This window comes from Chrysemys picta, chromosome 6, assembly GCF_011386835.1.
Source record: "Chrysemys picta bellii isolate R12L10 chromosome 6, ASM1138683v2, whole genome shotgun sequence".
NCBI classification, from domain to species: Eukaryota; Metazoa; Chordata; order Testudines; family Emydidae; genus Chrysemys; species Chrysemys picta.
This window is the reverse complement of record NC_088796.1, coordinates 47,945,876-47,962,277: the sequence shown is the minus strand read 5'-3', so window position 1 is coordinate 47,962,277 and position 16,402 is coordinate 47,945,876. Positions and strand designations below refer to the sequence as shown.

At 41.4% G+C, this 16,402-nt stretch overlaps 1 protein-coding gene across 13 annotated transcripts in view; it reads left to right on the top strand.

The window, feature by feature from the left end:
- Window positions 1-16,402, top strand: part of ARHGEF28 (Rho guanine nucleotide exchange factor 28) — a 186,951-nt gene that overhangs the window by 158,288 nt on the left and 12,261 nt on the right. For 11 of the 13 annotated variants that reach the window (XM_005288255.5, XM_008167521.4, XM_065550129.1 and 8 more), the window contains 4 exons: window positions 2,255-2,293; window positions 2,380-2,427; window positions 3,871-4,359; window positions 6,030-6,300. In XM_005288255.5, the coding sequence (XP_005288312.2) occupies window positions 2,255-2,293; window positions 2,380-2,427; window positions 3,871-4,359; window positions 6,030-6,300 (847 nt within the window). The remainder of the gene's footprint in view (window positions 1-2,254; window positions 2,294-2,379; window positions 2,428-3,870; window positions 4,360-6,029; window positions 6,301-16,402) is intronic. The other 2 variants (XM_005288256.3, XM_065550130.1) reach the window with 1 other exon arrangement.

The following is a 16,402-nucleotide window of genomic DNA, read 5'->3' as shown; positions in this document are numbered from 1 at the left end:
GACTTGGTGTTCTTACACCAAGTCACTTTTGAATTTTAAGTGGACACAAAACAGAACAATTTCAAAATAAGAGAAACTACCAATATTGCAAAATCCCTTAACTCTTTAAACAACTCATGCAATTAATTCCAAACTGTTGGACTGAAAAATCTCTCCCTGACGGAGCATACATGGGAAACATTTCAGGCAGTAGCAAGATGCTTTTTCAGAAAGTTAGAACGGGGATCAAAATTGAGCGAAAACTAAAGCCTTCCTATAGAGAGAAGGGGCAAACTGGGAGCTTTACAGAGAAGCAGAAAAAGGGGGAAAGCGGGAGAGAGAGAGAGAGAGAGAGAGAAAGATGAGGGAAAATATTAAACATGGAAAGCAACATTGTAAAAATGCTTAGAAAAGGCAGGGAAAAGACAAAAAGGAAAAAAGAGATCAGAGGGGTAAAAGTGAGAGAGAATGAACAAAAACTAGGTGAGATGCACCAATCCCACCTGGGGTTTGAGGAGACACATTCAGACCCATTGCAGACTTTGGGCTTCCAAGGCAAAACGGCTGGGAACCAGAGCTTCTTGCTGTGTAATAAATCAGCCACCAGGAGGTGGCAGAACAAGCACACACAAGAGAAGAGACAAGGGATTTCAAGGGCAGCTGACGCTCTCAAACCTTTCTTAGAGGATGGTCATGGGCACGGATTGTCCAATGCTATGTTCTGATTGGCCCATTCGGCACTTTTTAGTGATATCAACTGCCACTCAGGCCCAGCTGTGATCTCAGTTCCAGCTCATGCCCATTATATGGAATTCAAAAGGTTTAATAAGAATAAATAAGGGGGAATGGTTGGTCATCTTTCCCCCCATAGATACTCCTCTTTCTCCATTTAACGTAAGAGCTGTAGGATTTTACAGCAATCCCTCTCAGCCCTGCTTTCTGTGCCAACCTTCCCTCCTGTCCTTCTCTTTCCCCTTCCCTCTTCCTTGTCCCCCTTTCTTTGCCTCAAACCAAACCTTAACCAAAGCAGCCCAGCTGCTTCTTCAGTGCTGCTCAGCTCTGCAGCCGGGCCAGAAGGGGAGTCAGCAGCTCTTCCATTTTTTAGTGCTCCCGCTGCATTGGGACTTCAGCGGGGAATCTGCTACAGAGCTGAGCAGCTTTTCAGTTAGTGTTTACAGTGGGGAGGGAAGACAGAGAGAAGATGGAGAGGGAAAGGGAGGGGAAAATGTATCAAGTTTAATGTTTCCACTTCCCCCCTGACCTTGGCTGCATTCTCAGCAGCAGCTTGTGGCCTTTCCCTTTCTGTTCTCACTTTTGGATATCAAAACTAAATCAGGCCCCTAATTTACTCTTTATAATGGAAAGTAAGATTCAGCAGTGAGTTTTGGTCCACAAAGTGCTGTTGAAGATGCTGCTGTTGTCATGGAGAAGTGAGAGAGAGTCCAGATATTCTAGGCAACCAAAAATGGTGTAACAGTAATCACATAGCAAGTATACTCAAAGTAGTCTAGAAAGGATTGTGTTTGGCTTCTTCACTATTTGTTTTTCCTCATCCTTCTCATAGGAGCTGTTTTTCATGATGGAAGGCTTGTGGGTAACTTCTCCACCCCGGCCCAAATCCTTATTCCCAAATTTTAAAAAGGTTCTTAGGAAAAAAAAGAAATGTAGACTTAATGACCCAGCTCTAATAGCAACAAGCCTTGACAGGATGCATATTAGTAGGCTATTGATGTATTTTTCAGGGGGCTGAATGCATTCACCCTTCTGCTTCATGCCTCATAACACACTTAAGGCATTCACCCTAGTTTGCTAATATAAACCCTGTTGTGGTTTCTTGCTGTGTTAATACATAGTTTGTAGTTCTTCAGAAATCTGTTACAACTGACTGTAAGTCACACAAGTCACTCTACTATACATACTGTAATCAGGATACTGTATTTGCAAAATTGTCAAGGAAACAAAGTGTTAATGGAAATATCATTTCTTTGCAGGAGTTGTCCACATGGGGATTAAAATTGTGGATGAAATACTTTTGTTTTTACAGTTGTCCTTGGGATCGCTAGTGATTTCCAAGTAATTTCTGGTGTTGGTGAATTATTAGTCTTCATAGATTACTGTTCCTGTCTTTTGTCACATGACACATAAAAAGGTTTGACTTAGTATTGCATGAATTAGCAATATGAGTATTTGGGCTAGGAAAAAACATTACCTAGAATATCCTATTTCAAAGTTTATAACAGCTATTCACAGCTATATGTATTCATATTTATTGTAGGTTGAATGCATGAATTTCTCAGGTTCCACACCGACAGAGGTGAGTATAAAGTTCAAATATGAATGTATTATTTAGTTAAACTTTACAGTTTTCATAGTTTTGAAAATCCTTCTCTTATTTTCCAGATTGTACAAGCAATCCAGAATTTAACCCGCCTCTTGTACAGCATACAGGTGATTACTCTGTTAACTTTGTACAGTAATACATCTATTAATGTTTCCCTTTAGAAGAAGTTTCTTTATCTTGCCCTTCTTTCAGACATTGTCACCATGTTACATTCTATTGACTTTTTACTGTTGCATAATTTAAATAATAAAGCAATATAATATGTGTTGGTTTATATTATCCATCTTCTCTCTGTCTTCCCTCCCCACTGTAAACACAGCTCTTAGTGAAAGAAGTAGTTACTCTATAACAAAATAAACAGGGCTTTTTTCTGCTATGTACTTAAGCAGACCTCATTCATGTAGTAGCTGAGCACCCCACAATCATTAATGTAGTTATCCTCACAACACCCCTGTGAGATATGAGGTGCTGTATGTCCCCATTTTACAATGAGAGAACTGAGGCACAGAGAGGCTAAGTGACTTGCCCAAAGTCACACAGGAAATCTGTGGCAGAGCAGGGACTTGAACCCAGATCTCCCAAGTTCTAGGCTAGTGCCCTAACCATTGAACCATCCTTTTTCTCTGTGAACTCCTTTGGGACAAGGATTGTGTGGCCTTCTGGACAGAGCACTTGACTGGGACTCAGGAGGCCTGGGGTTTATTCCTCACTATGCCACTGGCCTGCTGGGCCACCTTGGGCAAGTCTATGACTCTGTGACTCAGTTTCCCTATCTGTAAAATGGGATTGAAGATACAGACCTCCTTTATAAGGCTCTTTGAAATCTACTGATGAAAAGCTTCATTTCAGGTTTATCTGCATAAGCTCTTTCTCTCTATTATTATTATTACAATACAGCATCTAGAACAATGAGGCCCTGATCCTAATTTGGGTTTCTGGACATGTCTGTAATATAAAAACTAGATGATAATATTCAGCACTAACTAGAAACTCCCTGAAAAAGAGTGAAATTCAATTCATTACAAAATGTCTCTCAGAACATGCATGAATACAGAATTCTGTACTTTTAATAGGCAGCAGGTTTAAAACAAACAAAAGGAAGTATTTCTTCACACAACGCACAGTCAACCTGTGGAACTCTTTGCCAGAAGATGTTGTGAAGGCCAAGACTATAACAGGGTTCAAAAAGGAACTAGATAAATTAATGAAGGATAGGTCCATCAATGGCTATTAGCCAGGATGGGCAGGGATGGTCTCCCTAGCCTCTGTTTGCCAGAAGCCAGGAATGGGCGATAGGGGATGGATCACTTGATGATTACCTGTTCTGTATATTCCCTCTGGGGTACCTGGCATTGAACACTGTCGGAAGACAGGATAATGGGCTAGATGGACCTTTGGTCTGACCCAGTATGGCTGTTCTTATGTTCATGATGAATAGACTCCAAAGAAGCATTTGAGTGCTGACGCTTAAGGAAAATAGTAATATTTTTACCTAATGTTTATTAAAAATAATTCAAAACCAGGTGGACATTAATATTTGGTTTTACTAGGCAGCCTTAACCATCCAGGACAGTTACGTGGAGATCCATAAGATACTGCTGCACGAGCATGAAAGGACCAGTCGGGGTCACAGTTCTCGTGGAAACCTACTGCTAGACCAGGAAAAATGCCGAAATTTGGAAAAACAAAGGGAAGAACTGGCAAATATACACAAACTTCAGCAACAGTTTCAACAGGAGCAGCAGCGTTGGTCCCGCGAGTGTGACCAGCAGCAACGGGAGCAGGAGATAAGAGAGAATCAGCTGCAGGAGAGGGAGAGAGATTGCCTGTGTCAGGAAGAGCTTCTTCACCAGAACCGGGGAGAACTGGAGCTTCAGCTGCAAGAGTTCCAGCAGAACCTGGAAAGGCTTAGGGAGGGCCAGAGGATGGTGGAAAAGGAAAGAGACAACGTGAAGATGCAACAAAAGATATTGTGGCACTGGAAACACAGCCGCCAGAGCAGTCTGCCTGCAGCATTTCCATCTTCAGGGAGCAATGAGGTACATGATTTCCCTTCAATAATTTTCCTCTAAGCCAGTCTATATTATTATGGTGACCTAAACTTAAGATGCTGAAATTGCAGAGAGTGTTTTCTGAGACAAGTCTGATACTTCATTTGGCAACTTGTTGAGTTAGTGTGTATGGGACCTAGCTTCAGGAGCATCCAAGGGTTTCCCATAGGCTGGGAGCACTGCAGAATGACACTCTGCCCATGGGTATAAACGTGAGGAATAGAAAGAATCATCATGTCCACATTTTACTCTGCCACTTCTTCTTTCCCATTAAATAGTTGGGGAAATGTTTAGTTTTCTGGAACAATAGAACCCCCTTGTTTCTCAGAGGAAGGCTAGATCCATGTGTGGGGTGCAGACTGTCTAGAAACTTCTAAGGGACAGATCCTCAACAATTGCTCCAGTCCCTTTGCAACAGTGCTGGCTCGAGTGAGCAGCTGGGAGTTTCCCTGTTAGGTATAAAACCTCCTCTGTGTCACCCTCTCTCACAAACAGCATCTTAGATGTGGGCAGGAGGGGTTGTGCTTCAGGCCAGTGAACCCTGATGGTATAATGGCCTGGTGGGGGCCATTGTCAGTTGACACAATTTGCAGAATCCCTGAGACTGCTTTGAGCTATGAAGAGAACCAAATTGCTTTTTGCGCCCCCCCCCCCAATCCTGGGAGTTGGGGGCCAGAGAGCAAAAAGTTGGCAGAAAACCACATATGTCCCTGACCAGCCCCAGCTGAGGCTTGGTACTGGCCAGCGCTCAAAATGAGAGGCAAGTGAGGGCCTCCTCCCACTCACCTCCCTATTTGATCTAACCCCAGAGAAAGCAGTGTGAATGTGACTAAATCTGTATACTTACCAGTCTGAGCACTGTTGCAGCTGAAGATTATTTCAGTTTCCAATGTACTTTGGCTCACTGGGCAGGACTTACTAAAAGAGATGACAAAAAAGAGTCTGCCCATCAGCTGTTATGGAGGGGCTGGGGGTGTCTATTGGAATGTTCTAATGGGTGGGAGAAATGCTAACAGACTGTGATGGAGAGAGAAGAACACCAGAGCGATCTAGGCAGCCCACGGTATCAAGTTCCTGCTTCCCATTCCTTTAACTAAAATCTATAAGCTCCTCATTGCTATGGCTGAAATTCAGTCTTTGTCCCCGAAGGCTGTCTCAGTGGTGGCCTCATGTATTAACAAACCCTCTCTGCCTGTTGAAAGAATGACACTCTTAAGAGCTGCTTGAAAAGAAGACACTGATGACTTTTAAAAAGCCTCTATGAATTTGCAACTGGAGTGGTTGTCTTGCCATTTCTGCTCATTCTTTCTAAGTGGCATGGTCCAATGTTGAGCAGAGGGACAGAGTTTAACCCCTTCAAAGTGAGCAGCAAAAGCTCAGCTCCTCCCTGGATCTGGCCCTTTGTTATTTTCCATTTGGCAAACATTGATTGGTTTTCTTGTGTTATGAACGGAGTTGAGACATTATTTAGTAGACTCTTGCTGATTATTCTTATACAACACAAATGGCTTAATATGTTCATCCTAGCACCTGCTGAATAAAGTGGGCATTTGTTATGAATTTCACCCTTACTGGCAGCTAGTATAAGAAGGGGACTTACGATGTTAGGCAAAGATGAAGTAGTTAGCTACATGTTTTCCTTGTTTTCTCTTGTGCAGATAATAGGACATAATCAATCGGAGAACTTATGTGCTGAAAATTCATTCTTCATAAATGAAGCTTTAGTACAGATGTCACTAAACAGTCTCAACAGATCAAATCCATCTCTAGTGTACCAGGATGGTGTGTATGGGATAAACATCACCAGTTCAGATGTAACCAGGACTAGTGAAAATCAACCAGCAGTCACCAATGAACTCTGGAAATCTACTGCTCCCTGCCATCAGGTCTCCTCCTCCTGCAAAAGCAACAAGGATGCTTGTAATAATGGTAATTAATGCCTTAAATCTGTATCTAATAGAAAACAAGGAATCCATCGCCTCTCAAAGGTATTATTCCTATACATGAAGGAAATTCTGTAGTAAAAATGAACACTAATAATATTGCAGTGGTGAGTTGGTGTGTGTGTGCCAATGGATGAATGGGTGATACTTGATCACCGTTTGATTGTGATGATGTGTAAGAAGAGTTGCTAATACAGTAGATTTTACTGAGACAACTCTGTTACACTGACTGACGGGAGAGGAGAAAAGGAAGTCAGAGGAACGGAACAAAAATAGATGAATAACTCAGTCTTTGCAAAAGCTATCCTGTGTTTTGTATTTGCATCCTGTGTGTCACCAAATCAAGACCTTTTTTCAACATGCTAAGGTTTGCCTGCATTTCACATTACTGTATAAAATATCAAGGCTGCAGACAAGTGGCTACTGCAAGAACCTGCCTGTTCAATACTTGAAATTTCTGAGTCAGAACAGCTTTTAATTTATAACTTCTAACTGATGATTAGTGCTTAGAGTAATCCTTGAACACACCCTTTGCTTCAGGACCTCATTGAGGATCCACTGAGAATGGCATTGAAAGACTCACCTTAATCATGGAAAGAAAATCACATAACTTCTAGGGAATAAAGGAATCCTGAACAATAAGTAGTATGAGTTTGTGAAGAATAGCTCTTACTGTAAGATCTTGATTACTCCCCTTCCCGCTCCCAAATTGCAAAATTACTGGATGCAGGGAAAGTTGTAGATAAAATGTTTGGATTCTGTTACTGCAGTTGATACTATTTCATGAAATCTCACGCTCAGTACAGGTGAGCTTTAGCAAGAAGTATTGTCCTATGGATTGAAAACTTGCTGAAGGATTTAAATAAAAGTTAATGATAAACTCCAAAGTATCAAGTTTTCAAGGAGGCAGCTAGCTGGGGTACCTTCAGGTTCTGGGTCAGTTTTGGTCTTATTTAGTATCTTCATTGATTCATTACAGTTTGTAAGGCACTCTGAACCTGGTAGAAAAGCCAATAAATAAATAAAATCTAGTAGACGTAGGGGACAAGCCGGCACTGGCAGGGAAATAGATTAAATGACCAAGTAGGGTTTTTTTCCCCCATCACTAACTTCTGTGATTCCAAGTGACACGTGGCAATTTAGCATTACTGGGTGAGGTCTGAACACATTACCTCTTGCCAGCTCAAAGAATAAAAATGTCCTGAGAATTAGATCTGAGCCTGCTTCATGGCAGTGCAGAAAGATCACTCTTCCTACAACCAACTGTGTAGGTGTTATGTTCAAAACAGGGCAAAAAAACGGTGAGCGGAGCTGGGTTGATCAAAAATTGAAAACATGCATACGCACAGGGTTATTTTCAGTAATCTTGGGCCAGATCTTAAAGTTGTTACTCAAACAAGAACTTAATTGACTAAGGAGTTGGCTCCTTAATTCCCTTTTTCATGCATAAAAAGAGAATCATCTCAAGTCTTTCTTGAGCAAACATTATCTTTAACACACTTACTTCCCATATAGCAATAACGATCAGTCACCCTATAATGATAAAAAATGGGCCAGTCTGATCATTATAATTGTTTTACACTGTGTAACAAAGCAAATCAACCTAATTATTAATACATAGCGCCCTACCAAATTCACGGCCATGAAAAACATGTCATGGATCGTGAAATCTGGTGTCCCCCCGAGAAATCTGGTCTTTTGTGTGCTTTTACCCTATACTATACAGATCTCACAGGGGAGACTAGTGTTTCTCAAATTGGGGGTTGCAGTGGGATTGCAAGGTTATTTTAGGGGGGATCACAGTATTGCCACTTTTACTTCTGGGCAGCCAGAGAGCGGCGGCTGTTAGACAGGCGCCCAGCTCTGAACGCAGCGCCCTACCAGCAGCAGTGCAGAAGTAAGGGTGGCAATACTGTGCCATGCCGCCCTTATTCCTGTCCTGCTGCCTTTAGAGCTGGGTGGCCAGAGAGTAGCGGCTGCTGACTGAGGGCCCAGCTCTGCAGGCAGCAGCGCAGGAATAAAGGGGGCAATACCATACCACACCATCTTTACTTTTGAGCTGCTGCTGGCAGCGGCTCTGCCTTCAGAGCTGGGCTCCCGGCCAGCAGCTGCCACTCTCCAGCTGCCCAGCTCCAAAGGCAGTACCACTGCCACCAGCAGCACAGGAGTAAGGGTAGCAGTATCGCAATGCCCTCTACAATAACCTTGCAACCCCCCCCCCCCCACACACACACACACACTCCCTTTTGGGTCAGGACCCCTACAATTACAATACTGTGATATTTCAGGTTTAAATAGCTGAAATCATGAAATTTACGATTTTTAAAATCCTATGACCAAAATGGACCGTGAATTTGGTAGGGCCCTATTTAATATAGGGTAACATTTTCAAAAATGCCTAAATGACTTAGGCCTGGTCAAGGTTGTTCCAGTTTAACTAAAGCTGTGATTTTTATTCTGATGTAATTAAACTAATGCAACTCAATGTGTCAACACTTATGCAGGATTAAATGTATGGAAATTGGTTTAGCTTGCATTGATAAATGTGTAGGTGCAAGCTGAACCAATGTAACCAGTATTAAACCTACAGAAGGGGTTACATGCCAAAAGTTGCACTGGTTTAATTAAATTGATTCTACATTAATCTGGTGCAACATCTGTGTGTAGACAAGCCCTGGGGCTCCTAAGACACATAGGCACTTTTTAAAATGTTACCCATAGTGTACAGCTAGAGCAGGTGGTGTGTTGAACCCCCCAAATAGATATGGTATGATATTCCATTGTAATGTTTGTAAAAGAGAGATGAAAGGTATTTTGTATTACAGTCATACACTGTGTGAGTCTGAATGATTCAGGCCTCGCTCTGTCATCCATCATATGCTGCTGTACACAGAGTATGGAATGAGAAGAACTTTAAACTTCTCTGCTGAAAGACAGATGGCATTCTAAAGCAAAATCAAATGGCTCAGCACATGGAAATGAAGTAAATCTCCCAACATAAAATAAGCTGAGTTGTGTGGATATTTCATATCAGGAAACTGATTTTTTTCCCCATGCATTTTGCTAAACTTTCAGAGTTCAGGGAGATTTCTAATCATACGCACACATTTCCTGATACTTCTTCAGGATAAAGTCAGTTCTGCTCCATAGTGTTCTAAAATTCTGACTGTGACAGGTATGGCAATATCCTGCAATATCTTGGACAGACCTCATTGAATTCAGTTAGATCTTACTGTGTTAAATTTATGTATCACCGTGAGCCAGGTATTCTATTTCATTCCATGGGGTGTGGGACCCCAGCTCTCCAAGAACTAAGAACAATGGGGTATGATTAGACAAATTCGATCAGATTGTAAAAAACCTCCTGAGAGGCACCACCACCTGGAGAGACTTGCATATACTGGTTCAAACTGGATTCTCTGGAGAACAGCAGACAAAGAATGGACTTTTGGATAAATAAACTGAGTTTAAACGGACTTGAGGCCTTGGTTCTGATCCAGCAAATGGGCAGGATGTATGGTCCAAAGGGAGGGCCCCAATCCTCTAGGGAAGGGTTGGAAGGACTGACACCAGCCAGAGTCTTTGTGGAGTTTGGGGAGAGGGTGTGATCTCTGGTAAGCGTATTAGCATGCACGTAGGTTTTTTAATGGTTTTCAATATGCTTTTCCTGTAATGCTTTTACCTTAAGAATAAATGTGCTTGCTTAGAAAGAGCCAGGTCATAACACCTGTGGGTAACTACTCTGTTTATACCTCTGAGAAGGAGGCAAAGTAGGCCTCCTTAAACAGTCTGGCTTGCTAGGGAACTCATAGTGTAGGTAGGAAACTGTGCAGCCTGGGAAAAACCTGTTCAGGATAGAGAGAGAGACAGGCCTCTGCCAAATTGTGTTATACCTGCAACACAATTTAACTTTATAAATATACCCACATGAAAATAGCTACATTCCTTTACTTAATAATACTGAATTAATATTTTAAAAGGTAAGACGTAAGGTTTCTTCACATAGCTGACATGATTACAAAGTGTGTGTGTGTGTGTGTGTGTGTGTGTGTGTGTGTGCGCGCGCGCGCACTTACCAAAGACCTAGGGCAAGTTCCCTTAAGCTGTAACTGGCATTATCTCCCATACAGTCATTTAGTAGAAGGAAGAAAATGATTGAAAGAAAAATGTCTTAATACCATAGGGTAATAGTTGTTGTCTTCTTTCATGCAGATAATTTAACAACTTCAGCTAATTGGAAGGAGGAATGAAATATTGTTCTGTGTCAGGATAGCTTAAGAATTGAATAAATTATGTCCCGGCATTCAATTGACATGTCTGAGTTCATATCCACAATGGTGCCTAAGGATTTAGCCATGCACTGTACTGAATCTTTACCTCTTATAATGTGTACGCTTTTAAAGTCTTATATGAATGCTTCAATATAAGGTGCTGTAGTGCATTTTCTATTCAGATGTTATCTGTACCAGTAATTGTATTGAAGTCTGAACAACAGATAGATCTGGGGGGAAATTGAAGTTTGATTTTTTATTTTTATTTTTTGCAATCTCATCACAAGATATGTCCATGTATAGTGTACTGAAAAGTATAACATAAATATTTCTTGGGAATGTACCCAAAATTATTGATATCATTCCAAACAAGCAAAAGATTAAAAAATTCATAACACCATTTTACTTATATATGTTTTTCGCTATTATTCATTCTGACACATTTTGAAAGCATAAAACACATTTTTGGGGAAAGATGAAAACTTCAAGTCTTCAGTTGTTTTCCTTAGTGACCTGAGACAATTTTGAATGGATGCACCAATTATTCATCTCATCTCATCTCATCTCATCTCATCTAGCTTAGATTATACATGGGTGGCAGGTATAATAGGCTACGGGAGGTTCAGCCTCCCCTGGCGCAGCCGCTGCCGCTGGACACTGGTTGTAAGTTTGGTGGAAGTTTTTGCTTATTATTATGCCCCATGCAGGTTCTGGGGCGGCCAAGGAGGCAGTATCTGCTATTCAGCTTCCTGGGTTCATCAGTAACCTCTCTGGACTCCAGGGAGATTATTGGTGAACCCTGGGAAGCTGAATAACACATACTGCCTCCCCAGCCACCCTGGAGCCTGCATGGCGCATATCAAAAGCTCAGGTTCTTTTTCCAGAAGAGAAGAGACGAGAGCTTTTCCCGCGGGGTGGCTTGGGGTCTGGAAAGGTGTGGCACCGCTGGGGAGGCTCTGTCTGGCCCAGGGCTCCTTTGGCCATTGGGGGGGAGGTGCTCAGAGCTCCAGTTGGCCCAGGGCTCCTCCAGCCGAGGGGAGGACTCTGGGGGGGGGGGGGGGGAGGCTTGTGGCTCCGGCCATGGAGGGGCAGGGGGTTTCAGGGCTCCAGGTGTGGGGGAGTCGGCGCAGGCGGAAGGGGCGGAGCTGGGAGCTAGCCTCCTCGAAGGTGGGCTCCACCCATGCTTATATATTCACAATGCTCCCCTCTCGGTGGCATCTCGATCATTTTCAAATTATTGCCCAGTTTAGGCATCATTTCAAAGTACAGAAGCCTTGCCATGGTGGTGGGAACCCTTGTCTTTATTGCAACAAACATGTTTTCAGAGATTGGGTAGTGTGCCATGAGCTGAGTGCCTCCTAGGTAAAATTCATTCCTGTGCAGAGGGCCAGCTCAAGACCTGTGCACCACTTAAATCCCACTTGTACTCCCCCTAGTAGTGCTAAAGTGGGGTTTAAGTCAATGTAAGGCTTTGTGCTGTCCCTCTGAATAGGGGTACACTTTACCCCTATGATGTGCTGAGTGCCCTTAACTCCTCTTGGGGTACGTCTATACCCAGCCGCTAGTTCGGCGGCTGGCAATCGAACTTCTGGGTTCGACTTATCGCGTCTTGTCTGGACGCGATAAGTCGAACCCGAAAGTGCTCGCCGTCGACTGCGGTACTCCAGCTAGACGAGAGGAGTACCGCGGAGTCGACGGGGGAGCCTGCCTGCCACGTGTGGACCGAGGTAAGATCGAACTAAGGTACTTCGAACTTCAGCTACGTTATTCACGTAGCTGAAGTTGCGTACCTTAGTTCGATTTGGGGGGTTAGTGTAGACCAAGCCTTGTAGTCAAGCTAAGGGCATTCAGCCCCTTCCAGCATTATCGCTTTAGTGAGTTAACCCAGATAGCCTCATAAATACTCAGGTGTTCTAGATCAGAAGAGCAAAGTATGTTGGAGGGAGACTCAGGTGAACCATTAGAAGTCTAGCTGGTGAGTATGTAACAGGCCAGGGAGCTTACATTCATAACTTTGCTAGACATTAAAAATCATGGACTCACTAGAGACACCAGTTTTATGAATTATTACACCAGTCTGTAACCCACTAACCCTACTTTGTCCTAAGACTGCAGAGGTGTTAATTGCCCACTTCATCTTGAATGGTCTCTTGCAACATGTATTAACTCCTTATGCTTAACAATCTGTTCTACCTTGTATTTAGCTGACACACTCTGAGTACCTTTCCCAGACGTGAAGAAGAGTTCCATGTAGCTCCAAAGCTTGTGTCTCTTTCACCAACAGATGTTGAGCCAGTAAAATATATTACCTCACTTACCTGGTATCTCTCATGCTGGGACCAACATGCCTACACCACTGCAAACTCTATTATTAGACTTTCTATCCCCATCCAAGGAGGAGGTTTTCCTTTAGTTATTTTTCCAGTATATTTGTCTTTATTTAGTGTCTTATACTTTTAGATACTCTTAAATCCGTTAAAAAAGTTGCTCTGTGAGGCAAAGAAACTGATGATTGTTTTGTTGAACCTACTCTTAACGAGCGCAAACCAGTTTCACTTGCTTTAATCTAATATTTAAGATGCAGTATTTAGTAATATGTTGATTTTAATAACCTTAACATTAGATATGACATAGTGAGATGTATTTACACATAATTTGCTGCAGTGTGCTTTCCATCCAGGAAATTAAAAATGTACTGAATGGGCATGATTAGGATTTACACTAGTATAAATCAGAAGTAATTCTGTTGAAGTCACAGGAGCTATACCATATAAAATAGCATAAGTATGATGATCAGGTGAAATTCACTTTATGTTATATAGTGTTAAACACATTCTAAAAGTGCTCATATTCTCTCGCTAGGGTTCCAAGTTAGCAAAGCCCTGATTCTGAAAACCATCACTATTCAGAACAGCACTCAGGTACATATTTAACTTTGAGCTCATGTTTAAGTGCTTTATAGAATAGGGATTTCATTCATCAGTTGGGACTTTCAAGATGTTGAGTAACTGTTACAAAAATGTCATCACAGTTCCTTTATTTGTCTTTTAACTGTTTATTTTTAAATATTAATACCAAATTTTGTATTGAAACATAAACTTCTTTTGCATATATCATACTGTCTCTTACATAACCCATCAGCAATGAGCCAGTTCATTTGAAATTATCAGATTAGGAAGCCATCTGGTGTAGCAATCAACATCTGCATTTTTTTTTTAAATTGCACCCAAGTTATAGTACACACTTAACAGGATTTCTGATTTCATTTAGGGAAATCCTGTATGGCAAACAGCAAAACGGCCTCTGAATATCCCATCTGCATTATTTTGGCAGGGGAAAAAAAATGCAGATTAGCATGAAAGAATACTTTTTTTTTTCCAGTTTGCTTACTCTGTGCATTTGACAACATATTGTATATGGTTACTTTTTACTGTTTGCCCTCTATTCCTCCATTGCTTTTATAGGTCTTTCACCCAGAAATAAGGGGGAGAAAACCTTTTTCAAATAGAGAAACGTGATTGCAAAGCCACAAAATTGACAGGGAGACTCATGGGCAGGTGTGTTATCTGAAACTACTTTTAACACGGTTTTTTAAATTGACTAGATGCCAAGTTGACAGCATTCCATTAATTCTAAGATGAGTAGTTTGTGTCTTTTGTTCTAGACACATTCCCAGTACCCTTAGTATGGGTGACTGCATCTAAGGTACCCATTGATCAAAGCATAGTTGTAATTCAACTAATTGAACAAATATAGATATTTGTAAGGCAAGGTAATTCCATCAGTTCTAACACTAATATCGCACAGATGCATTAATGCTGGCAGATAACCTCACGGGCAGAATAAAATCGTCTTTAATTTTGTAATTGGCAACAAATTTTAGTCTTGTCTCATGCCACATAACACAAAGTTTTGTGTTCAACTTTAATAAAGCAATGTTTGTGGGATGCTTGGTGGAAGTGAATCATAAGGGAAGTATGTTTTCCTCTCGGGAATAACATCACCATTTGTTTAAAGCAGATGGCAAAAGGGATTAAATCACACGGCAGTGTGATACCAAAGTGAAAAATATGTCATTATATGTCATCTGCAATTAGCATATTTCAACCAACACTTGCTTTTGGCCTCTGTAGTTGTAGGGTCTTATACTTCTGTTACTAATTCTGTTAGTGAAAATATCTTATCTAGTCTTTGAACCACAGTGGATGAAGTGGTATTACATAGCCTTATATATCTCCTCAATATATGTTCCATCCTATATGCATCCGAAGAAGTGGGCTGTAGTCCACGAAAGCTTATGCTCTAATAAATTTGTTAGTCTCTAAGGTGCCACAAGTACTCCTGTTCTTCTTTTTTATAATTAAAACAGTTAACTAAGTGTCATTTTTATAATGTCGGCTAATTTAAATAGAGGATTTCTTGTATAATTTTACTCTTTCCAATTTCCAATGTCCCTGTTTGAGGGTTTTGTTAATTAGGAGATAAGTCTAAAATAGCATTATACTTCTGTGGAAGTGCAGTATTCAGATTAGTCATCCCCTTCCTTCGGACATACCACTGGCATTTTATATATGTGGGCACCTCTTACTCAGTGGTGTCTTACATGCCAATTTCTCACACAAAAACAGAATAATGGCCAAACCTTTCTCATTTTACTCACACATGTAGTCCCATTGATTTTGGTGGAGTGGGCTTTGATGTCAATGGGACTGCTAGAATAAGGAGAAGTAGAGGATTTGGCTATGTAGGTATAAAAAATAAAGGCCATCATCAACCTTTACATATAGACTTCGGTTTTGGGGGCGGGGGTAGATAAGGTATCTGGTCGTTCCAACAGCATAAATCGAATGGAGACAACATGCAAGTTTTCAATCCATTAAATTGACTTGATCCCCGGAGTCTGTTAACTGTAACAATGGCTACATACTTATTTACAGATTTATTTGGGCATAAGCTTTCGTGGGTAAAAACCTCACTTCTTCGGATGCCCACGAAAGCTTATGCCCAAATAAATCTGTTAGTCTTTAAGGTGCCACCAGACTCCTTGTTGTTTTTGTAGATACAGACTAACACGGCTACCCCCTGATACTTGATACTTATTTACGTTTATTCATTCAGATTTCTGAAATATAGTTGTAGGTGTCCAACCCATAAATTAGAAACCACAAAGTAAATGAAGGACCCAGCATCCTTGTAGAAGAGACCAGAAGGACAGGCTTTGTAGCATGCCCAGAAGGTTAGCTGGGATTTGGAGAAGTGGAGTGGGACAGGGGAGCAAGTTCCAACACAGAGGATTCCCACCCACTCAGTCCTCAGCTTCCTCTTTTTTATGTTGAAAGAGCTCAAACTTGAGAGGGTCTGCTGATCTCACATGTGACGCTGTGTCCTGGAGAGAGAGGTGGTCTCTCAGGAAAGGGCGCCACAATACAATAAAACTTTACTAATTGCTGATTGAGGTTAAGAAGAGCTGATGGGGAGGCTGTGTTTCTCTTATTCAGTATGATCTATGGGTGTAGGCTTGGTAGGGTGCCTTGTTTTAATACATTATTAAAACTGTTTCATATAAATTTTGTAATACACTTAGAGCCTGGAATAGATGCAATGCACCAATATAAATAAATAATTGCTCTAATGGCCCAGAGAAACCCTTTGAAGATGATCAAATTTTGCAAAATAGGATGCAAGTACCCCCAATAAAAGTCATGGCTACTGAATCACAAAATGTACCTGGCTTGGTTATTGTGAAAAATGCAATCTAGCTTTAATTATTTATGACAGTACTTTATAATATTCCAGGAAATGCCCTGTAGCAAATTA